This window comes from Dromaius novaehollandiae, chromosome W, assembly GCF_036370855.1.
Source record: "Dromaius novaehollandiae isolate bDroNov1 chromosome W, bDroNov1.hap1, whole genome shotgun sequence".
Taxonomy (NCBI): Eukaryota; Metazoa; Chordata; class Aves; order Casuariiformes; family Dromaiidae; genus Dromaius; species Dromaius novaehollandiae.
Genome location: NC_088130.1, coordinates 42,099,838 through 42,123,166, shown reverse-complemented (window position 1 = coordinate 42,123,166; position 23,329 = coordinate 42,099,838). Strand labels below are relative to the sequence as shown.

The following is a 23,329-nucleotide window of genomic DNA, read 5'->3' as shown; positions in this document are numbered from 1 at the left end:
ACCTTAGACATGGTTACACTTAAAAGATTGGCAGCCCTCTGTCCTAATCTCTTGTGAAGCATGAGCCCTAGCAGGGCATGTTCTGGGATCCTACTTCACTGAATAGAAGGACTGTAAAGCTTTATGAAAGATCCTGTAGAAAGTGCTTGCCAATAGACTTTTATATATATACATGAAGTTGAATAGTAAAACTATTTACCTGAAATTTGTATTGTGAAGAATATTACGGTTACATATTTAAGATTCTATTTTTTTATTCCAAATTTGGTGTAGAACTTCTTAAGAGAGTTACAGAGGATTATTCAAGTTTCTAGGAAAGTGTAAATTCCTGTCAAATTTCTGATGCGGTGACATTTGTAAGTGGACTACAAGGGGAACTGTTGAAAATCTGAAGTTTCATTGCAGAATTGGGACCAAATATTGTGGAAATACACGCATACATGTGTTCTTACTTAATAGCTATTTTCAGGGTTATTGCTTGAATGGGAAACCTGGTGAAGGATGAAGGTAGGTAGCTCTTAGCTGGTTTGGAAGTGTCTGCACAGGAGCGGCTCTTGCGAATGTTTTGACTGTCTTTGACCATGTGTCTTAAAGTATAAAAACAAAAAAAAAAGTTTCTAAAAGCCGTGTGCGGTTTTCATAGCGCCGATTACGGGGGCCGAGCGCGGAGCCGCCGCCGCCCGTGGCTCCCCAGTGCAGGGCCCGGTGCGAGCCCGCCCCCGGCAGCGGCGCGGCCCGTGGGAGGGGCCGGGAGCGGCGCGGCCGGGCGGCGCCAGGTCGGTGCGTTGGCGGGGGCCGGGGCCGGGGCCGGGGTCGGCGCGGCGGCCCGGGCGGCCCGTGGGGCCGGCGGGCGGCGCCCGTGGCCGCGTGAGGGGCTGCGCGGGCCGGCGGCCCCCCGGGCGAGCCGGAGCGGGAGCCGGAGGCGGGCGGGGCGCTGCGCGGGCCGCGGGCGGGGGCGCTGGGGCGCGGCGCGCGGCCCCGCGGGCAGCCCCCTGCGAGCGGGCGGGGACGGCGCCGTGCCGGGAGTGGCCGGCGACCCCGGCAGGGCGCCCGCCGCCGGCGTGGCACCTCGCGGCCGGCAGGAAGGGCGGGGGCCCGGCGGGGAGGCGCGGGCGGGGCCGGAGGTGAGGTGTGGGGCTGCGAGATGTGCGTGTGCGGTGGAGAGGTGATGTGTGGGGCTGTGAGACGTGTGGGGGGGGGTGGGTTGGTGAGGTGTGGGGCTGAGGTGCGCTTGTGAGGCGGCGAGGTGAGGTGTGGGGCTGCGAGACGTGCGTGTGGGGTGGCGAGGTGAGGTGTGGGGCTGTGAGATGGGGGGTGGCGAGGTGAGGTGTGGGGCTGCGAGGCGTGTGGGGTGGCGAGGTGCCGGCCTGCTGGCAGGGCCCTGGGCGCTCCTGCTCTCGCAGACGTTCCTGCGTTGCCGTCCCACACCGGCGGCTTCTGCTTTACCTCCATCACAGCTCCCTTTGCTCTTGCCTTCAGGCCGCAAGAGCGAGTCTCCTAGAGCTGGCAGGTTCGTCTGCAGCTGGAAAGTTTAAATATTTTAATATTTAACATCCTGGCATGCGGCAGTGATGTTTTCTGTGAGCCTGGACATGTACTGGAGGCAGTCGTGCATTAAATGCGTTGGATTTTTCACTTTAATGTTGTTTGGCTGCTTTACTTAAGGATTTTGTTTTTTCTTTCTAGATAAAATATCTGTTGTTTTGGAAGAGACATTGTTCACAGTAAGTGAAGTGTCCATAATTTAAAAAAAAAAAGGGGGGGGGAGGAGGAGATGCAGAACGCTGAAGAGGATGACATGACATGTGGAGACTTGGGGAATGGACTTGGGAGAAGACCTGGAGGCATCTATGAAGTGGAAGATTTACAAAACTCCTATCCATTTAGATCTAGGAAAGGGTCTGCAAAGGTTTGCAGCACTCTCTTGTCAACAAAGAGAGGGGAAGAAAATGATGCTGCGGTTCATCCCTGTTTAAAACAAAGCAGTTCTTATGATGGATCATCCAAAAAGCTTGGAGTTGTAGTCACTAGTTGGACCCAACAAAATAGCTGTGGTAAGACTAATTTATAATTAATTATTCACCATTCATCATCATTTTCTAAAACTCTGTTCGCAAAATTGAGCGGTTCAGCCACTTCATGAGCTGTTATCGACTTTAATTCAAACTGTTTGCAAGAACGCTTAAAATCTCTGAAATATTAATGTGCATTGTGTTCAGATCTAATGCAGTCTTCCAGGTTAGCTTTTTGTAGCCTTAAGGCCTCTTTTTGAGCCACTGTGTGGTTAGTGTCGCAGCAGGCAATACTCAACACCGTTGGGGCAGTAAAGTGGTCTCCGCTCCTAGCTCTTCCTCCAAAAATATTAAAAGTAGAAGCGGGCATTATATTAACTTTTTCTTTTCAATGAATCACTCTGTGATCTTTTTGCTTTAGAAAGTGATGTTTAGCAAAGAATCCTTTGACAGGGCAGAGGGGGCAGGCAGAGTTGTTTTTTTTCCTCCATATATATTTTTGTGTGTGTGTGTGTGTGTGTGTGTGAGTATGCATATATACATATATGTGAAATGTGTGCATGTGTATATATGTGTGCATATATATATATTTATGAAATGGAGTGGGACTGTCCTATTTGGTTTTCTGGTCTGCTTCCCTGGGAAAGTATCTGAACTGAGTTCATTGCCAAGTATTTAAAATCTTGTTTGCTATTTAGCTGAAATATGGATTGGCATAGTTTTGAGGTTCAGTCACTCTTATAATCTGCATGTCTCTGTTCTTTCAATGTTGGTGTTCAATTTTTGTGAAGGTAGCACTGCTATGAATAAAATAAAATACATGAGTGCTGTTCATTACAATTTAACTTTCTACTTCCCTTTAGTTTTTTTTAATCCACTTTTAATAATTAGACCAAAGTATTCCATATGAGTTGTTTATTTCTCTCCGTTACAGCAAGTCCCCATCATCCTCTCCCCACGCTGCAGTAAGCTAACCCATGTAATTATTCTCTTTTTGTTTCAGCAGCATTGGTGAGAATATGTTACAAAAACAGTGTAATTCCTATTGGTTTCACTCTACTTCTGTCAGTGCTCTGTATAATGCTGTCTTAGATCTTGGTCTTTCACACTACAGTCTCCATGAAAGCAAGACTTAAGCCCACATGAATCCAGCTTTCATTTAGTAGGAAACTGCACATTCATATGTCTCTGTGATGCTCAGTTTGAGGAAAAGTTGTGCTAATGGTAACCATTTATTTAAAGGAGCATTATATTTTTTGGAATATTCCACCAGTATCCTTCAGCTCTTGAAAATTGTGCGTACTTCCACACAGCGCTAACTACTGTTGTGTTGATTTTGACTGTCGAAAAGCTACAATTAAAAAAAGAATCCCAAGAAATGAAATTTTTTTTGGAGACAAGATGTCAATACTGTTTTTTCTTTATTTTTAGAGGAAAAACTAAAATTCTGCTCATTTTAGATCTCTTTATAACTGATCTTTTTTTTTCCAATTTGGCTTCTTTAAATGTGAGAGGATGTGTTTGAGTTTACTATTTATGTATTTCTTAAATCTGCTTATTAGCCCCAGAAGAAAAAAACACAAAGCTGAAAATTCACCTTTGCATGTTCCCTGTTTTCAGGCTAAAGCAAACTTTGATATTTTCTTTTGTAAATATTTTAGTATCTCATATTTTAGTATCTCTCATCCATCTTACAGAGTCTAATTGTGAAGTATCAAATAAAGAACTGAAGCAACAACTTCGAGAAGCTCTAGAGGTTAGTAACAGCACCAAGTATGCTGTTTTTGAAATCTGCATTTTGTATTAAAAAGAACAAATACCTAGCCTAGCCCTTTTCAGCTGAGCATTGTCTTTGTAAGGTGATAAAATAAATCAGTATGAAAAAGGAAGGAACGAAACAGTGGCTCTCAGATTAACTTCATAACAGAATTATTTCACAAGAAAATAAAAATGTTTTAGGAGGATGAATGGATAAGAGTACTTGCGCTCAATCCTTTGGTCTAGTTAGTGCTCTTCAGGACTTTGACTGTCTTCAACTCCCTTTAGCTTAAGTAATTTTTCAGTAGTTTCTCTTACATCAGGAGATGGGCCTCCATATCAGGATTTTGAGAGCACGTTTGGGAGAAAATGAGATCCCATGTCCTGTGAGTTTTCTATGTGCTCCTGCAATTTAAACATTACATAACTCAAAAGATTCTGCAAAGTGAGTTAGAGGATGCTGACACTGGAAACAGAGTATAAAGTAGAAATCTAGTGCATAGTGCTTGCATTTATATTTCACAGGTTAGAATTACTAAGAAGAAAAACAGCGTTTGTGGGGGGGGGGTTTCTTTTTCTTTTTTTTTTTTTTTTTTTTTTTTTTTTTTTTTTTTTTTTTTAGAAAAAGGCTTTTGATACCAAGGTACTTGAATTCTTCATTGTGTAGGGAACTGATTCGTCTTTTGTGATCTGTAAGGTATTAGAGGGTGGTCTGTGAAAGAATTGCAGTTCTTTTCCTCGTTTTCTCAAATAAGCATATAAGTAAGTAACACAGGAGAAAGTGAAAGTAATTGACTGTTCAGAGACTATTATTGCTTTTATTTGATTGTAGTTAGGTTCTTGTGAAAATGCTGCACAAGATGCTTTGTGGATTTCTGTGGTTTTCTTTCTGAGATGAGTAGGTGTTTCTTTAGCAAGACAGAGCTGCAATGTCTAATAGTTTATTTTGCAAACATGCTTGAAGAGAACAGAAAGAATAATAATTACAAGTATTCTTCACTAAGGATTTTGCTCTAGCATGCAATGCTAACATTTCTTTGTCACAAGCTGTTACAGAAGATTTATACAAGAGGCAAACGAGAAGGTTGTTGCATGAAGAGGGCAAATTTACTTTGCTGTTATGGTTGTGTTTTAACAGAATTTTCTTTGCTTTTACTCAGTGTTCCTATTTTATTTTGCCTCAGGAAATTGAAATTTTAAAAGTTGAGCTTGAAGCTTCTCAAAGACAGCTTGAAGGAAAAGATGAAGCCCTAAGAATTCTACAGAACGTGGTAGGAGTTGTTCTGAAATTATTTGGTTACTTAGTGCTCAAAGAAAGAAAACAAAAAAACATGTTGCTGCTACTTCCTAAGATATTAGATACTTCGCAGGGCTGTAATTTGAAGCATTAAATCTGTAGGTGTATACAGACTTGGCTGTTATGATTTACTGCTTTTTCTGTGTGGATCCATTGCAGTTAGTCAAGGAGACTTCATTGTTGTAGCAAAATCTCCTAACTTTATCCTTGAGGATCTAGCTATTTGACTTAAGGAATGCTACCTTCTTTGCAGTCCTCTACATTACAGATTTTTCTAATTCTAGTAATTCTGCTGCAAAGCAGAGATGTTTTCAGTTTACTGTTCCATCTATCATCTTAGGGGACAGCATGCATTTAACACTAGGTCAGTCTTTCACTCATGGTTTGTAGTATTTTTGTTTACTATCATGACCAATGATTTTGAAATCAAATGCTGTTTTTTAACCTACTTGCATAACCCATTTATAGTTCTGCTGGTTTCTACCCTCAGACATTCATAGTAAGTTATGCCCAGGTCAAGCTATAAGTATGTTGTAACTAAGTCTTTTGAGAGTTGATTTTGTGATGTGAAAAAGCCTTAAAGAAGACATGATCTGTTTTCAAATTATGCTAAATTTTTTGAATAGAAAAGACTACGAAATTGAAACACAAGTTTGTTATGCACTTTAGCTACTTAGTGTTTTGAAATTGGAACCCGCTGGGACTTTGAAGTGAACTGCTAGTGTTTGTAGTTCTTCACACTCTTGGTTAGCCAAGAATTTTGATTTACAGTGATGTAAAATTGAAAATATGGCTTTAATTACAGTATTTGATAGATTTGTGCTTTTTTTTACAGGCAGTATTTAATAAAGCCACTAGTCATACAAAAGCAATGCTTCAAAAAACTGAGGAAGAAAAGAGAGCTTTAGAAAAGGTATGAGTAAGAGTTTTCTTTACACCTGTGCAAAGGTTTCTTTTTTCCATGCAAAATCATAATAGGTCATTGCCCTTAACCTGGTTTAATATGGAATAAGGAGTGGTCATACTGTTTTTTAAATTGATACGTATCTAACATTAGTTTTGGATTTCTTGAAAGTATTTTTATTCCTCTTTGGTAGAAGGGAAAAATGTTAATTTATCACTGTTCTGATCTGAATGTTTTCATCCTCTACTGTGTCAGATGATACCTGAAAGATCTTAGAGTTCTTTCTGTATTTTTGATTGGTCTTTGTTACGAGCTTTACAGTGCTTTGTTTATACTGAGTTGCTTTATTTCTACAGTATACTTTATTAACAAAGAACTTCCAAACAAGCCTAAGAAAAGAGTAACCAATTTTAATAGGGAAGAAGGGGAGGAGGAGGAAGACACTGAGCTGCTTTGTTAATCTCAGATTTATGTTTTATTTCTTTCTTATGTTGCCTTTCCATTGAACAGTAAGGGATGCATTTTAAAAGTAGGAAAATATAATAGCATGGGTTTATTTTTGTCATAAGCCACTGCAACTGTTAGCTCATTCAACATGGTCCAGAATTCACAGACTAGTGATGGGAACCTTTCTGGTGTTTGGTACCACATTTATTAAATATATATGTATATGTGTGTGTACATATATATATATATATATATATATAGTGTTGTCACTGTCGGCTGCCCAAATCTCTGTCAGTGCCAAACTTGGGATTAGCAGTTCCCATCTCTTACTTTGATTTTCAGGCATGTAATGAACTGCTGCTGGTCTGTTTTGTCTCTACAGGAAATAAATACTTTGCAATGGGAAATTGAGTTTGATCAGGATAGATTTAAAAACATAGAAGAGACATGGACAGAAAAATATGACAGGTATTTTACTCACGCTATGTATATTTGGGGTTTTTAATTGTATTGAATGCTACATATTGTCTTTCATATGTTCTCTGTTTATCAGATTTCTGTTTTTCCTGACTTTCTGGATTTGGGAAGGTGTATGTATTTTTCATGCTAGTCACATTTATATGTTTCAATTAAAACTACTAAAATTAATAACTCTCAATTCTTTAGTGTGTATATAGGTTGGCTTTGTTGGGCTGAGTTTTCAATTCAGTCATATTACTTTATTATGTTAGCCAGTTGGAACCAGATTGTCCTTATTTGCTTTAAATGGAAATGAGGCATAGAAAATAATGGTATGTGCATGCATGTGGAAATATTGTTTTCTGGATTTTTTTTTTTTTGTATTGTAGGTATGAGCGTGGGTAAAATGGAATGTTTTTTGAGAGAGGTTGGTCAACTGGTTCCTTGTTTAAACAAGTTTTCTGTACTAACAGCAGGTGTTGCCTCGCTAGGCAAGCAGAAGAAGCCAGAGGCACTAAATAAATAATGCAATAACAGACATTGAAAACTGATCAGCAGGTTCCACTTATTTAAAGGTGTAAGTGATCTCTCTGAAGTCTATCCATCAGAGTTACAATTATTTTAGTGGAGATTTTTATTTAAAATTTTCAAACAGAATCAAAGAATAAGCCAATAATTTAAAATTGTTCACTTGTAAGAAGAGTTTTGTGAAGATGTTTTGTCTCTTTTTTGCCCATTAACTTAGTTAAAATTGTCAAACAATAGCTTTTGAAAAACCCTTTGGCTCCCCTAACTTACAAAAGCAGCAAGTGTTGCCAGTTTTTCTGGAGTAACAAAACTAATATTAACTGTTGAAAACTAGAGGTTGAAACATGGCTTTAGAAAACTGCAAGCAGCAATAAGTCATGAGCTCAGTCAGCTTTGCTTTTTGGTATCTGAGACAAGATGAGGCAGAATATGTATTTCCCTTTATTTGTTCAAATGAAAATATTTCAGGTTACTAGTTAGTTTCAGACAAAACCCTGAAGTTACAGTCTGCTATGTTTACTGACAGCTGAAGAGATGTACAAAGAAATAATTTAACTGCTTCAACATTGAGCGCTTCAGGCTGCCACTTTTCTATTCAAGAAGGAAATACCAAAGTGCCAAGGAAAAATGTATTGTATATGTATATTGTATGTTCTCATGTTGTAAAGCTTAAAAGTGCAGCTGTTCTCTAGAATGGAATTTAAAGATGCAGAAAATTTACTTTTTAAGATTAAGACCAGAGCCATATTGTCATACATTCAATAACAATCTAATATGTTGAAGGAAGTAAGAAATTGCTGCAAGTGTTTCAGGAGTTCACAATCACAGATTTCATCAACGGTTTCTAATGGCAATGTGATACTTGAGTTCATCTCTTAGTTAAGCTCAGAAGTTTTTGACATGTTATGTTTACATATAAGTTTTTTAATGTTCTCTTGCAAAACCTTTGAACATACTTTGACACATTTAAATTGGTTGTGTGAGGTTGTGTTTTAATTAAAATGGTCAGCCCGTTTGAACAACACGTGTTATCTGAATCCAGAATATGAATGCAGCTGTTCTCAGATTTTCTTCCTGCGGAGCCATTTGCAGGGTGGATAACTTAGGAGTGACTCTGCAGATGTGGTCTAGCCTCGTTCGTTAGCCTTGGCTCAGTGCCAGTCAGACCAAGCCTACACAGAGCTACTCCTGCATGTGTATTGCGGTCCCCAGTTCCTGTGTGATCCGTATTTTTCGTTATTCACAATATTTCATTGTTTCCAGCTGTTTGCCCTGGTGATGGGAAATTGATTATATTTTAAATACTGTTACTGTAATCTCCCATCAAAAAACCCTGGCTATGTAGAAGTTCATAGTTATCTAGTGTATATTTTTTTTCAGAAAGCTAGTAGCTAGTTAGGAGCAGCGGTTTCAGGTTGTTTAGTGACCCCTGACTGGCGGGTCTGTGTATAACAGTATCTATACATAATTAGCATAGATACTGGTATGTAAAAATCTTACAAATTTTTACATAAAAAATGTTATAAGTGAGGAAACATATATCAAACTGAACACTCAATTTTTTTCAGTGTTGATTTTTTTTCTTCAATCTTTTCAACAATCCTAATTTTAATTTGCAGAAACATTAGATACAGTGTTTTAACAGGCTAATGGCTTCTTTCATTTGAGTCCTCTTTTTAATAGTTGTTTTAAAGATGACACAGCCTTTCTCTAACTTCTGCAGGATACATTGTGAAAATGCAGCTCTTAAGGAAACGTTGAAACTGAGAACAGAAGAAGTTAAAACTCTTAAATCTGAAAATGCAAGTAAGCCACCAATAGCTGTTCCTCTTAAAATACTGTTTCTCAGGAATAATTGAGAACTTAACTGTGGCTACAGCTTTCTATCACAAAAAGTCTTTTATGTTAATGGCAGCTAGTATTAGCGGCTATGCAGGAATCCCCTTTAAATAGACAGGTAGTGTCTGTTTTCCTTGTCACGTCACTTTAACTAAAAAATTAATAGAGTGATAGCAAAAGTTGGGTATGCATAGCTTAAGGAATAGATCAGCTCTGAAGGAAATATACATATCTTATCTCATTGGCTTGGTGACACACTGGGTGTGAAGGGAAACAACCATTCTGTGTTCCTTAATGTTCTGGAAGGAGGGAACACTAGGCGAAGACAGCCACAGAATGCTCCTGCTACAAGGAAAATTACCATGAGGTGGCTTTAAGATATCCACTTAAAGATTCCAATCGCATAAACTTTGAGATACTTAGCTTGTCAGCTTTAAAATGGAGTTTTTCAAAGTGCAGGTGGTGCAGAGATCTAGTTGGGTCGGATTGCTCAAGCTCCTTTCCCTTATTTTCAGCTTCCACATAGCTTTAAAAAAAGCTGAAACACATAATTATTTTCCTAATATTGTGCTTTTCTGAAAGAGCAACTGACTTAGTTGTAAGTGAAAAAAGAGGTGGGCACATAATACTGAGGAAAAGTAATATATGAGGTAGCATCTCTGTAAATGGGTCATCTTCTCTAGGAAAAGACAGAAGGAAAGGCAACTGGGATCTGAGTTTCTAGATCTATGTAGTTTCATCATATTCCCAAATTGATGCTTAAGCCATAAAACTGCTTCATTTGGATGCAGTTAAACTCAGTTATTAAGAGATCAGAACAGCAAACTTTTAATTATTTTCATTGTTTTATTTCATAGTTTTGAATCAGCAGTGCTTGGAATTTCTTGCAATGCTTGATGTGAAACAACAGAAGGTTATTCAGGAAAATATGTCCTGGAATAAAAGTGACCTTACAGATGTTACAGGTCTTGAAGTAAGTATGGAATCATGACAACTGGCTCAAAGATATGTTTATATTCAAAATACATGTTGCTAAATTTTGCTTACTGATTATTTAACTGTTTCTTTGGACTTGATTCTAGCAAATGAAAACATGCCCTTGCGTGCCCACGAATCAGTTTTCTAGTTTTTGGTGCTTTGTGACTTCTATTTTGCAAAGAAAGAGTAGACAGAAGAAGCATCAGGCTATCTTTCACAGGCCAGCATGCTTATTTATGTCTTCCTAATCTTTTAATTCCCTGCCTACTGCATTTCTTCAATGAGTGGGGGAAAAAAATACTAATGAGGTCTGCAGGGAGCAGCATAAACAGGCTGACAGTTTTTGCCTTTATGTTATCTTTTCCAGTAAACTGGAAGTACTCTATTTCAACAAGTTTTCTGATCAGTGGAAAATGCCCTAGTAACCTCACTGACCTGTCTAACAACATAAGGGGATGACCAAGAATCCATCTTATACATTGCAAAGCCTTATGTCCCAGACTGCGGTTTGGAAGTCTGTATTCCAAATTTTCTTTGCTTATAACATAAAAAGCAGACTGTATGATATGAAACATTTATTAATGTTTCTGGAAGTGCTCAAGCTGGCAAGATCACACTGTAAGACTTTTCTTATTTCTTTGATATCCACTTCAAAGTGATAGCTGGTGGGGATCAATATTTACAGGGATACCTTTACATACAGATTGACTGGAATGTAGTCATAGCTTTTTGTGTGTGTGTGAGCAAACTGCTTGTTTCATCTCAATTTTCTTGAGTATTTCCATGTGGGTAATGGAAATTACCCATATGAACAGGAACTGAAATTTTTAAGGCCCATCTCCTTTGCTGCCTTTATGACAGTGATTTTAGATTTGAACAGATAATAGGCGTAACTAGTATCCCCAAAAGTACTACGTTTGGGACAGATGTGAAATTATTGCTAAAAAAAATACATTTCATGCTTGTCATTTTGAGTCAAAAGAAATCATGTCTGAATCTTTATGGCTTGGTTTCCCTGGCCCTTATGCTCCCTTTGTGGTTTCAGGATGTTTTGTTGATAGCCATCTGGCATCTCTTGGATTGTTTTGTGTGTGCAGGTAGTTATTTAATTGGTGATTTGTTTTTGGATTTAAAGCTGGCAGTTCTTGGAGCCTGCACCTGCAGTGCTTCTGGAGGGCAACCTTGTTCCTGTGCTAAAATGTCAGCTGTAACTCGAAAGCAACTTCTTCAGCTCAAGCAAGAGGTAATGCTGCCTGACTTAAATGTGAACAAGCAGAGGGTTGTGTGTGCTCAAAAACAAGTAAAGCCAGAAACACCCTACCTGCAGCTTAGGTGAATTAATATGTTGTTTTAAAACAAGAATGCTTTTCAGAAGTATGTAATGTTTGTAATACCCTAACTTCTGCTGATGTAGAACTGTAATATTAATCTAATCTAATACAGATATGTTATATATCTATATTATATATCTGCATTATATACAAATGTAATATAAATTAAAAATATATATAAATAAGTTTTACTTATAACAAGTTTTTTTTCTTATTCTCTATTTTCTTCCATCTGTATTTTTTAAGTATACAAAATAGATGCACTCAAAAAGTATAATTTTGCAATCTGAGTGTGGGCTACCACTGAAAGGGATGGCTTTCCTTCTTTCTTAGCAGTGCATTCCACCTCTTCCCTTGTGTTGGCATCAGCATTTACAAGGCTGGCAGCCAGCCACATCATGGAGCTGGTCTTGCTAAAAACTATTTCCATCACACTCAAGTCAATAAAATGATTTTTAAGCTCTTAAAATTTTGAATTTAGTTAAACTTACAGTTTTAGATATTACGGATTTCCTTGCTCATGATCCTAAAGTGGAAGTTCCACTTGAAATGCTAATTTTGAAAGTAAGTACTGTTATGTCCCTGTTGTACCAAGGTTATTATCCCTTTCTTTTGCTTTTGTGCATAGGGTCAGTTGGTATGGGATATTCCTGCTGTCTTCAAATTTTTTTGCGCAGGGGGAGATAAATAGTGCTACTTGCAGCCAGTAAATGCAGTGTGTAGATGGGTGTTGTGGTGTCCATGCACGGAAAGGGAAGGGTAAGGACCTCACTATCAATTTCAAAATGCATTTCTTAAGGTAGCAAGAAGGCATTTAGTTTGGTTTCCACCACTTTCCTGATGAGGTATATTTAAAATTTGTCTGGCTTCTCTTCAGTCCACTTGTACCTGTACAGGCCTGCCTTCAGCCTCCCTATGGTGATCTGATGACATAAAAGTTCTGACTTGTGTTAATGGCTTCAGCCTGTCCCTTAATTTACATTTTAAATCTGCTGTCTTTCAAATTGCTTAATATACTTCAATTTTTCTCTGAATTATAACCAGATTGAACTTCTAAAGAAGAGTAAAGATGAAGCTTATATAATGGCAGATGCCTTCAGAATTGCATTTGAGCAACAGCTAATGCAGAGGAAGGACCAGGCCCTGAGGTTTGCAGAAGTGAATAAGATTAAAAAGGAAACAAAATTTATAAGCTGGAGACGTCTGAAAGAAGATGGTAACTGGGCGTGTTGTGTAACTGTTATGGTTGAATAGAGAAGAAGTTAGCTGACAAGTGGCACAGGCAAACTTGCTTGCTCTATCAAATGTGTGGCTGTGGCTTAATTGCTGACTGAGGCTTCTGAAGAGTCAAGAAAAAGGGAACAAAGTTACGTCAAAACCGGAAATACGTTAAATAGTGTATCATGTAGTTCTGCCAGAAGCTTCACATATGTGATATAGGATATCTATGTATAGGTGGAATGTTACAGTATTCATTATATAAATACTGATGTATGACAGTGGAGTTATCAGTCTAGGCTTTTAACATAGCCTTTTTTTATTACACATTCATGAACTATATTATCTGAGTAAAAACATTTTAGAATACGAAAGCTGTTATCCAGGATGACAGTAACATCCTGGATATTAAAGATGCTTATTGTGAAAACAGCATATAAAAGCTAATGTCTGGGCAAGTTTAGCCTGGCCGTTTTGGATACTATGAACAATTTCAATATTTTTATTTAAAAATTATTTCTATATAAGATTTATGGAAGGAGTATAAATGCAAAGAAATCTATACTAAGCTTTCACTGAAATGCTGAATACAAAATTTTCTGGGCTTTGAGAATATTTTTAGTTTTTGATTATATATGTATCTACATATAGTGTATGTTTATTATGATTATACTTAGCATGGTCATCTATGAGTTACAAAGCACTCTGTAAAAGAGGAAGAATTGTAATTATCCTTTCCTTTCTTAGGAGGGAGATTAAGAGCAGTGCTTTAGTGTTTGTGTCACAGTCAAAACAACAGCAGAATCAGGAATGGAACCCACCTCCCTATATATTGGTGTTAGCCATTGGCCTGGAGGGGCTAGGCTTAGGAGTCTGGTGGTTCTTCTGGGTTCCTTAGAGTGCCCTCTGGAAGTCATACTAAAACAGGATACATATCTGTTTCCCCTGTACTGGTGGTGTTGTTTCCAAGTTTTCTATTGCAATACATATATTTCATAAGTTGAATGTATTTTCATCTTTTTAGAAATCTTAGAAACTTTTCAAAAGCTTGTATCAAAAAATCTTTTTCTCAGTCTACCAAGCATTTAAAAACAGATTACAAAGAGTTACTGATTCACTAGAGCCAAAGTGTGTTTTTCACATAGCAAAAAGAACTTTCTTCTCTGTTTGTCCGTATTTGTGAAAAGACTATTTAGTCATTAAGTTATGGTAAGGGTGGTGCTGTGTGCAAATTATGACATTATGTGCACTAGAAGAAGCCATGACTTGCATTGCCCTTTTAGAGGAGGTAGATCAGAATCCTATTTTATTTGTGTCTGTTTTATGCCCAAAGTAATTTTGTTCTTCTTATATGATACTAGAGTACATGTCATTTGTGTTTCAGAGAAAAAAATAATTCTTTTTCTTAGGACGTGTCAAGTTGCAAGGAAACAAGAAAAGTCTGGGACAAAAATTGTCAGGCCTGCTGTCTTCAGGTGTGGACTGTAGGAAAGTTGAAGAACTAGACAATCCTCATGAAATCCTTAAGATGTTAATTGATTTGGTTAGTATTTTTTTAACTGTTCAGCATGAGTACTTAGGAGAAGAAGTATAACTGTTGATCTACACAGAGTGCTTTCTTCTTAGCTTATAAACTAGTTTAATTGTTTTCTTTTTTAAATAAATACAGCTAAATGACAAAGAAGAGGCTTTGGCTCATCAGAGAAAAGTTAGTTACATGCTAGCTCGTGCAATGGAGATGAAAGAGGATGCTTCAGAACAAAATAAAGAAAATCACACTCTGAGGAATCGTCAATATAAAGCCTTGCAATCCCAAGGGTCAGCTGATCTTGTATACACGTGCAGCAAAAACCTTGGTTCTCAAAACAGTATTTTCCCTATTTCCAATACAGAAACATTTGAAAATTCAGTAAAAATGCTTCGAAAATCACATTCTTGGCCATCAGAGACTGTGCACTATGAAGAAAATGATTCACATAGAAAAACAGATGAAACCGTTGTGATCTCAATATAGTCATCAGCTGGGATAAAGTTGTTTTTAAAAAAATCTTTTGGAAATGCCTAAAAATAAAGAAGCCTGCAGAAACTGAGCTCTTTCTTTGTAAAACTTGGAATTAAATGCTAATTAGCACCTAATTTTGATTAGCATCTAAGAAGAAAAAACCTATTTTATCAACATTTCTTTTGGAGATACTTCAACACTGATGTTAAAAACAAGCAAGATGATTCTCAAATTGTAAAGCCTTTTCTGTTTTGACAGTTTCCTCTGGCCCTGAGTGCCTTCTGCTGGGACAGTCATGACAAATTTTGTCAGAATTAGGAAAATGACTTTAATGTAGATTAGTGATTTTTTTCTATAAGGAAAGGTTATTCTTTTACTTTTTTTTTTCATAGTACAACTGATAACCAAAATAAAGTTCACTGAGAAATTAAAGAATTACCTGTATTGTTTTCCATCTTTAGGGTGTACTGAAAAGAAGGTGTACATAAGGTATGGAAAGGAAAGTGCTGTATTATATTGATTTTGTAGTTCCCTAAAATGACACCAACACTGGACACATTTCAAAAGACTGTGTATGTAAGAAATAGTAGACTGCAATTTGTAGACTGCAATAGTAGAGTGAATTTGGGTGTGATTTCAGAGATTGACTATTTATATTTTTCATACGACTTTTGATTATTTACTGAGTCATTAAAACTAAAGAAAAATTTTTCTTTAAGGTTATTTTTTTGCATACAATTCCAAAGACAATCTAGAATGAGACTTCAGTTTTGTCTTCAGCTTGTTTTGTCTTGCTGAAAAAAGAAATCTCCATACTGTTGATCAAATATTGTTAGTTGAATGTTAGAAGGTTTTTGCTTCATTTCAGGCTTTTGGTTGTAATATGATGAATTCTACTTCAAGAGAGAACTTGCTGAGTACTAGAAAAATGTGACTTGCTACTACTCATGGAATTGCTTGTTCACTAATTGGTGAGAAGCTAATCATTTGCTAATGAGTGGAGAAGCTGGAAAAACAACAGTTGTTGCCAAGCTAGTTATATGTTCACTGATAAGTACTTAGCCATGTTTACCATGATCTCTTCGGGGTACTTAAGGATGCTTGTGAGAAACAGGAATCTGATAAAAAGAACCACATACTGACTTTTAGCTCTTGTACTAGGTAAGACTATCTGGAATAATTAATAATTTCTGTTCAAGATCTAGTGTGAATATCTTACATGAAGTCCAAATCTTTTTCAGTAGATGGCTCCTAATTCATGAGTAGAATAGTTGGTAGAATTGTCTGCCTAAAAAACCAACCAAATTGAAGCTCAACACCTCAATGTACTTGGTGAATAGTTCAGTCTAGGTTTAGGTATGTTCACCCATTTAGTTCTGCCTCTTTAACAGAACAAAAATTGGAGCTTGAATTCATCTCGGTATTCAGTCTCATGGGTGCAGATGAACATTAAGATGTGTTACCAGAGCTGGAGGGAAGAGCTTAGGATACCTGCCCAGACTCGTGCTGATTCATCTCGATGCCCTTACGAGGTACTGTTGCTGCAAGAGAAGCAATGCATACTTGGGTGAGTGAAACAGTCTCTGTATGGTGTTGGCCTCACTTGCAAAGATGATGCTATTGACATCAAAGGAAAATTTGTTTGCTCTGAAAACCAGGTCGTAAGACATAAAATGGAATATATTACATTTACATTCCATCAAATTTATAAAACTGTCTCTTAATGATTATTTAAGGCGTATGTTCTCCAGTCTTCCCTAAAACCCGTAGCATCAGTGAATGATGATACCATAGCTATGCAGAGCCTTGAGCGATAAAACTTTCTTGGTCTTCCATTGTTTCCAGAAATTGTTTTCAGACATGGGGAATGGTCTGAGCTCCGGTCTCCTTACTGCCTCTTTTGTGTGTCCCGCAGGTGATAGTGCTGGCTACAGATTGGCGGCAGATACAAAACTGTGTTGGTTTATGCTTATATCTGGAAAGACAGTCTTGTGTTCTTTATTTTCAAATGGCTCATTTGGATCTTCATCCTGAACTGGGGAATGTGTCCTGTGGCAAGTTCTGTGTGCGCAAAACCAGAATACAGGGAGTTCTGCCATATATCACTTTGTTTTCAGTCAATTTATTGACAGAATGGATGTGAGCCTTTCAAAGAAAGTTTACATTCAGTGTGATTGATACAGGGGTTGAAGTGTACAGAGAAGCTTCGTCTGTGGCTTTTATTCTGACCATCCATCTTCTTGAAGTCTTGAACTATTCTCCATTTTCCCCTCTATACCACAGTAAAGAAGAGGTGGGAGGAGTAGACATCATTGTTGCATACCCATTTTCTTTTTCAGAAGATTTAGTCACTGTAAAGTTTCTGATGTTCGCATCAAAACATTTTTTCTTATCTAAGTGCAGTTGCATTAAAGGGAAATGAGTTAAATAGCAGAAGATATGGCAGATGAAGTGGCATTAATCTTGATCTCAGTGGAATGGGTGGAGAACAGTGAAAATATCCCTCATTCAGATAACATCTGCTGGACTGCGTGACACAGCAGTGGAAAGAGAAACACAGACTTTTAAACGAGTTTCCTTATTCATTTTGGACCTCTGGGTCCACTACTTACAGAAAGAGGAAAATCCCTAAAAAGATTTTCAGTGTCCTTATTTTTAATTTCAGCAAGATGAATGACTCTTGGAGACTTATTGAGCACAGTTTGTTGATTTTTCTATTACCTGATCTTTGTTTGCACCCTCTTTTGCTTATTCATTCATTCATTTTGACTAGTTATCCTGGACTGTAAATTATCAAGGGAAAGGATTACTTTATTACGGTGTTTTAAATAGATTCTAGGGCAAAGGATTGGTTGGGGGCTCTGATGTTGCTGTTGTAATGTCAGCCTGCTTTTTGACAAATGAATAAGCATTTGCTCAGCTCTTGGGCTGTCTCAGGTAATACCTAGGGTTAGGGGTGGGAGGGAGAGAAAGGCTAGAGCTGCAAGAGAAGAGGGATGGGAAAGGGGCTGCCCCATGGAAGGGGAAGCTGCAGGAGCAACTGCCAGCTGAGCACTTTCTTAGAAATAATTTGACAAGACATTGGTCGACGTTATTGCAACAGCACCATCAGCGTCCGTAAGTGAGTGTAACGGTCCGTTGCCCTAGCGGTTGTTTAAAACACCAAGATAAAGCAGTCCTTTCCCTGGGTAAATTACATTCCACGGTAAATAGGTAAAATGAAAACGGGGGGGATGAATAAATAAACAATGGGGGGGGGCACAAACAAAGATCAGATAATGCTTTACCTTGGGGGGAAAAAACAATTTGATGCAGATCATCTTGGTCTGAGTTACAATTTCGTATTCAGAGCAGGTATAGCTACTGAAAATCGTTACAGGAACGAAGATGAGGATCGGCTGTGTGATTACATCACTGGTGGCCCAGTGACCACCCTGCAGTGCAGGAGTTGGTGCGGCCTTCAGTACGTAGTGTAACAGTACCGTATCTGTTTCTCCAGAGGAACAGTCTCATTTAATTAAAGGGTCACTTCAAGACAAAGCAGAGTAGTGGTAAGCAATTTTCAGTTTCATGACCCCTTGCTTTTACGTATTGATTTGCTGACTCTACAGGACAAAAACCTGATTATTAAGTCATGTTAGCTGTAGAAGTATAATGGTAGTGAATACCCACAGACTATCAAAAAATATGCAGTAAATATTAGATGCTTAGCAGCAGGTCTCAATTATTTATGAGACTGACTAAGAAGAGCCTGGCAAGAACTTTGGGAAGCTTTTCTCCACATAACTTCTTTTTAGAAGTTGACACGGGAGCGGCGCCGGGGACGGCAGAGGCGCCCATCGGCCGGCGCTACCGCGCATGTCCAGCGCCTGCGGCCCGGCAGCGTCCCCCGCGGCGGGGAGCTCCTGCGCAGGCGCGACGCCGGGGCTGTGGCGGCAGAGAGCGCGGTGCCGGGGCTATGGCGGCCGCCCCCAGCAGTCTGGGCGGGACGGAGCCGGGATCCGCGCATGCGCAGGGGCGCCCGGGCCGCTGGGAGCACAAGCAAGCGGAGGTGCGGGCGGGAGGGGCCAGCTCCGGAGGTGCGTTGCCGCCGCGGCGGGCCCGGGCCCTGCTCCCGGGGCGGGGGCGGCCCCTCCGGCAGCCTCCGCGGGGTCCCGCGCGGGCGGGGCGGAGCGGGCAGCCCGGCCCCGCCGCCCTCGGCCTCCTTGCCCCCCGCCCTGGGCCCGGCGCCGCCAGGGGAGCGCGGCCCGGGTGCCTCGGGCCGCCGGCGGCGGAGCGGGGAGGCGGCCGGGGCCTCCCGGGGCCCTCGTAGGGGGCGGCGGTGTCGGGGGAGCCGCTCCCGGCAGAGGCGGACGCGGGGTCGGGCCGTGGCGCAGGGCAGCCCCGGCGGAGGCTGTGAAGTGCCTCAAAAGCAGTGTTTCTCCTGGCGGCTTGTCCTAGCTGCGAGCTGCTTGCGCGTCCTGTTCCCCTCTGGGTTAATCGGTGTGTGTTGCCTCTCTGCTTGCTGTGACAGTTGTGCTTCGCGGGCGCTAACTGCCTTTTCTTTCACCTGGTCTAACAGACGCACGTCTCGGTTGGGAAGAAATGTCCTAAGCTTGTGTTCGGTGTTGAAGATTATTCCCGGCCTGAAGAGGGGCTTGGGCACTTCAGAGCTGTGACAAGGCTCTCGTTAGACAGATACGGTGTTTGATGCACGGATGAAGAGCGAAACTTCATGTACTGAGGACTTTACAGTCTGAAATGCTTCAATGAATGCAGTCTTTGGAAACGGAAGATGGAGTGTCTTATGGTAATGAAACAAAATCTAACCCGTGTGTTTTTGGCAAATAGTATTTTACTTGCAAAATGTAACATGCTAACTGCATGGTACTTTTACAGTGTATTATGGGAGTCTTCATGTTATGCTTTGTGTGTTAAACAAAGTGGATGAACTGCATGTACAACTTTAAAGATATTAAGATGTAAAAAGATATTTTGGTTTACTTCAGTTCATTTTAATATAAGGTACAGAGTTCAATGGACTTAAATGCCATGTCTTGTATGCTGTAATACATGCTTCTTGATAAGCTGGGAAACTTTTTTTTTGTCTGTTAAAAAAAAAACCCTGTAATGCCACAGGTCTGATTATTAGTATATTCTGGAGACATTAATACTGTGAAGAAAAGGATCGGGTTCACTGCCAGTACTGGATGCTGTTAGCTTCTAGCTGGGTTACTTAAGTTTTCTACTAGGAATACCTGATTATTAATAATGCAAAACAGAGAAGATGGGACTGTCAAAAAACACTGCCTTCCATTGTCTGAGGAGTGATCTTTCAGACCTGATGTAATAATCATATTCTCATGACTCATTTGTGAAGGCTGAGTAATAAAAGCTGATACAACCAATAATGATGGAGCTGTAGGCAGTATGTGAGAGATGCATCTGTTCAGTTAGGCAAGTGGATTCTTCAGTTGGCTTTGTTATTGATGGTACAGCTGGTGTGCTGTTGGAGCAGTGCTGAAAATCAGTAATTGTTGACAGACCTCTTCTCTCTGTATGGCTTGCCTGATACTATTTTCTCTTCAGAAGATCCATAACAAATTGCTGGAAATGAATTAAAAAAATAAACCTTAAGGGGGTAAAGATAGCGTTGGGATAAAATAGTTTGCTTAGCAGCTGCAGTGTTGGTCATAACCTTATAATGCTGTTGATAGTTTTATGAAACTGTTGAACTGACAGCATACTGCTCTTTAAGCAAGGCAGTTTATTTTTTTTTATGATGTGCCACGTATGCTTTTTTCTTATGTGTCTGGAAACATCTTTGTAACTTCTATCTTAATCCCCTGATTCAGCTAGTAAATCTGCAGCGGGAGCAACTGCTGCAGTTTCGGGTGGGATAATATGTTGTATTGCTCAACAAAAATCATTTTAGCTTCTAGTTGACAGCATCTACTTTTTCTGTCTGTCTCTCTGTCTTTCCCTAAGGCAATTTCTCAGTTGTAGTGAGCATCCCTCTTAGGTTGATTGCTGATGAACTCCATGAGCAGCTGAGCCCTTAGAGAATTTGTCTGCTGTTCTGTAGAGCCTCAAGTATGTGGGGGTGTATGGTGTAGGGATAGGGAGGAAAAGCTGGTAATAAAAGAATTGAAGGGGAGGAAGAAGTTACATACAGTGCTAGATAGAAAACTTCATTTCCACAGCACTGTGAACTTAAGATAATTCTTAATTGCTATGTTTCTACCAAAGATTTTATTCCAGGTATGGTATTTTCACTTGGTAGGTGCCAAGCTGGAAAAATGACTATTGCAAGGATACCAAATAAAAGTTTCAGTATAGTTTTCTGCTCAGCCCAAGTAAAATGACTAAACAGATGATCAAGTGGAAGTAATGTGACTTTGCAATGAGCAGAAAGACTTCCCTGGTAACTGCAATAGCTGTCTTAATTTTGGAATAACTTTTGGAGTGAAGGCTTGTGTGTTTTGGGTTGTGTGTTCTTTTGGTTTTTTTTAAACTTGATCATAGTGGGTTTAGCATGTTTTGACATTCATCTCTCTCTAAATGTAGGCCTGGATTCTGCAGGGGTGATTAGTTGTGACTAGATTGAGATCTGGTAAAAGTCTTTGTAAGTTAGCACTATTGAGATTTTATTTTTCAGAGATTTTTAGATGTTTAAAATACTGTTTGTCAACAGACTTAAATTCATTACTACTTGCTAACCAGTTTATCTGTTTTATTTTATAAGCTGTTATAGTGAAAACTGCTAACTGCCTGCATTTATGGACACCATATTGATAAAAATCGATAATCCCTGCTGTAGTTTGTGGCTGTGTTCTAGCCTAACAAACTTCTGTTATCATCCCCTCTAAATAAAAAGGATGCACTGAGAAGTCCCTAAGGGAAGTATTTTCTGAACCCTGAAATATTGTTCAGAGTATGTTCAGATATGTTACTATGCCTTATAAAGGAAGTAGTTTATGAATTTCCAGTGCTGACACAGTTGCACTTTGTGCACAGTCATCCAAATCAGAATAGACACTCCTCTTAGATGCCAGTTTTTACTTAGTAAAGTGTTTGCTTCTGTTTCCTGAGGTACAGTCTTTGTGCAATGTGAAGTGCAGTATCACGAGTTTGCCTGTCAGAGACCAGGCCTTGTCTGACTGGGCAAGTAATGTGCACAGTCCTTTGCTGTTCTCTTTTGCTCTGCTAAAGCTTGCTACTTGTCAGGCCTAGAAAGGTAAAGAAGGGTGTTTGACCAGGTGCTGAGATGTGTACTGAATATTAAGTGATGAGATTCCTTCCAGAGATTGCCACAGCATAACTTTATTTTAATACTGTTCATGTTGGCTACTCTAGATACTGACTTCATGTGTTAATTGTGATAACTGCTGCCTGTCCTAGCAATTAAGTGTTGGTAGTTTTCCACTAAATAAACTTGAGGAAGACAGTAAAGAATGCTAGTCCTGAAATCATGGCATAAGGAAAAACTTTCAAAGATGAGAAACTTTTATGGCCGGCATGTTTAAAAAGGACTGAATGCTTACCTAAAGAAGCATCAAGTACTGCCAGTGTGCCTTTTTGTAATATGTTAACAAAAAGCATTTTTCGCTGTCTTGAAACTGAAGGATACTCAATCTACAAAATGAAGGCTTGATTGTTAGCTGGAAGAAAGGCTTTTTGCCAGCCCATATATTTGGAAGCCCTAGTGATCAGTATATTCTGTTCTTTAGGTGACATTAACTGCCAGTTAAGGAAGCAGGACATACAGAAGGCCAGATGGTGTGATTAGAATTGGTGGTCTGTAATGGTGTGAAATGTTCAGAATGTGACCCATTTCTATTCATTAGTACTTGAAAACCTTCCTTGGTATATTTCTGGCTGAAGAAATAAGTAGTGAGTGAGTACCCAAAGACTTCTCTTGAGTTGAAGGCCTTGTAGTTTACTCATATAGTATGCAGTAAACCATTTTAAGGAAATAACAGACCTAATTAGCTCAATATAGAATGGTAATCTATGGACTAATTTCTCCCAGTGTGTTGTAAAGATGACTGCTTCTAAATCAGGTGGTCTTAAACTAAGTTATCTAATTTAATCATAACTACATTCCCCAGTCTGAATGTGAGTGTCTAAAATAAAATTTTCTCAGATCTTGCCCTTTAAACTGACTTCTAAACTATTAGAGACTAGCTTGTATCACTGTACTGTAGTCATATTATCCTTTGATTACTTTCTTCTTTTTTTTTTTTTTTTGAGGAGGAGAGCTATATCTCTAGTCCAGTCTTTTAGCACATAAATATTTAACTTACAAGATGAAAGCATATGGTGCTTGGCAGACAGCAGTTTAAATATACACTGTTTAAAACTTGAGGCTCTTACAGACTCCACAGTATATTATTTTTCAAAATAGAAAGCTTTAATTTGCTTGTCTCACGGTAGCATCAAGGACATAAATCTTCAGATAAGCAGTTATGAACATTGTCCTTTAAAAGTTAGTAACAAATCTGTGAACCAACTTGGAGAGAGTCCAGAAGAGAACAGTGAGAGTATTCAGAGCTCTAGAAAACACTTTCGTAAGAC

At 39.2% G+C, this 23,329-nt stretch overlaps 2 protein-coding genes across 9 annotated transcripts in view; both read left to right on the top strand.

The window, feature by feature from the left end:
- The first annotated feature begins 730 nt into the window (after positions 1 to 730).
- LOC112988739 (coiled-coil domain-containing protein 125) lies at positions 731 to 15,486 on the top strand. Of its 6 annotated transcripts, none has more exons than XM_064500104.1 (13): positions 1,107 to 1,165; positions 1,687 to 1,724; positions 1,888 to 2,054; positions 3,710 to 3,768; positions 4,955 to 5,038; positions 5,903 to 5,980; positions 6,801 to 6,886; positions 9,129 to 9,211; positions 10,102 to 10,217; positions 11,358 to 11,465; positions 12,598 to 12,769; positions 14,181 to 14,314; positions 14,441 to 15,486. In XM_064500104.1, the coding sequence occupies exons 1-13, from the start codon at positions 1,145 to 1,147 to the stop codon at positions 14,783 to 14,785; spliced, it is 1,491 nt and encodes a 496-aa protein (XP_064356174.1). In that variant the 5' UTR covers positions 1,107 to 1,144; the 3' UTR covers positions 14,786 to 15,486. The 6 variants fall into 6 exon arrangements, with proteins under 6 accessions (XP_064356168.1, XP_064356172.1, XP_064356174.1 ...); XM_064500103.1 differs by having other exon boundaries at positions 4,955 to 5,041; XM_064500098.1 differs by lacking the exon at positions 1,107 to 1,165 and adding an exon at positions 731 to 776 and having other exon boundaries at positions 1,687 to 2,054; positions 4,955 to 5,041.
- A 3,197-nt stretch (positions 15,487 to 18,683) lies between these two features.
- LOC112988728 (zinc finger FYVE domain-containing protein 16) overlaps positions 18,684 to 23,329 on the top strand; it is a 32,623-nt gene continuing 27,977 nt past the window's right edge. Inside the window, exons 1-2 of one of the 3 annotated variants that reach the window (XM_026109413.2) lie at positions 18,684 to 18,824; positions 19,335 to 19,562. The gene's annotated coding sequence lies outside the window, so the exon portion shown is untranslated. Of the gene's footprint in view, positions 18,853 to 19,334; positions 19,563 to 23,329 lie in introns of all 3 variants that reach the window. The other 2 variants (XM_064500028.1, XM_064500027.1) reach the window with 2 other exon arrangements.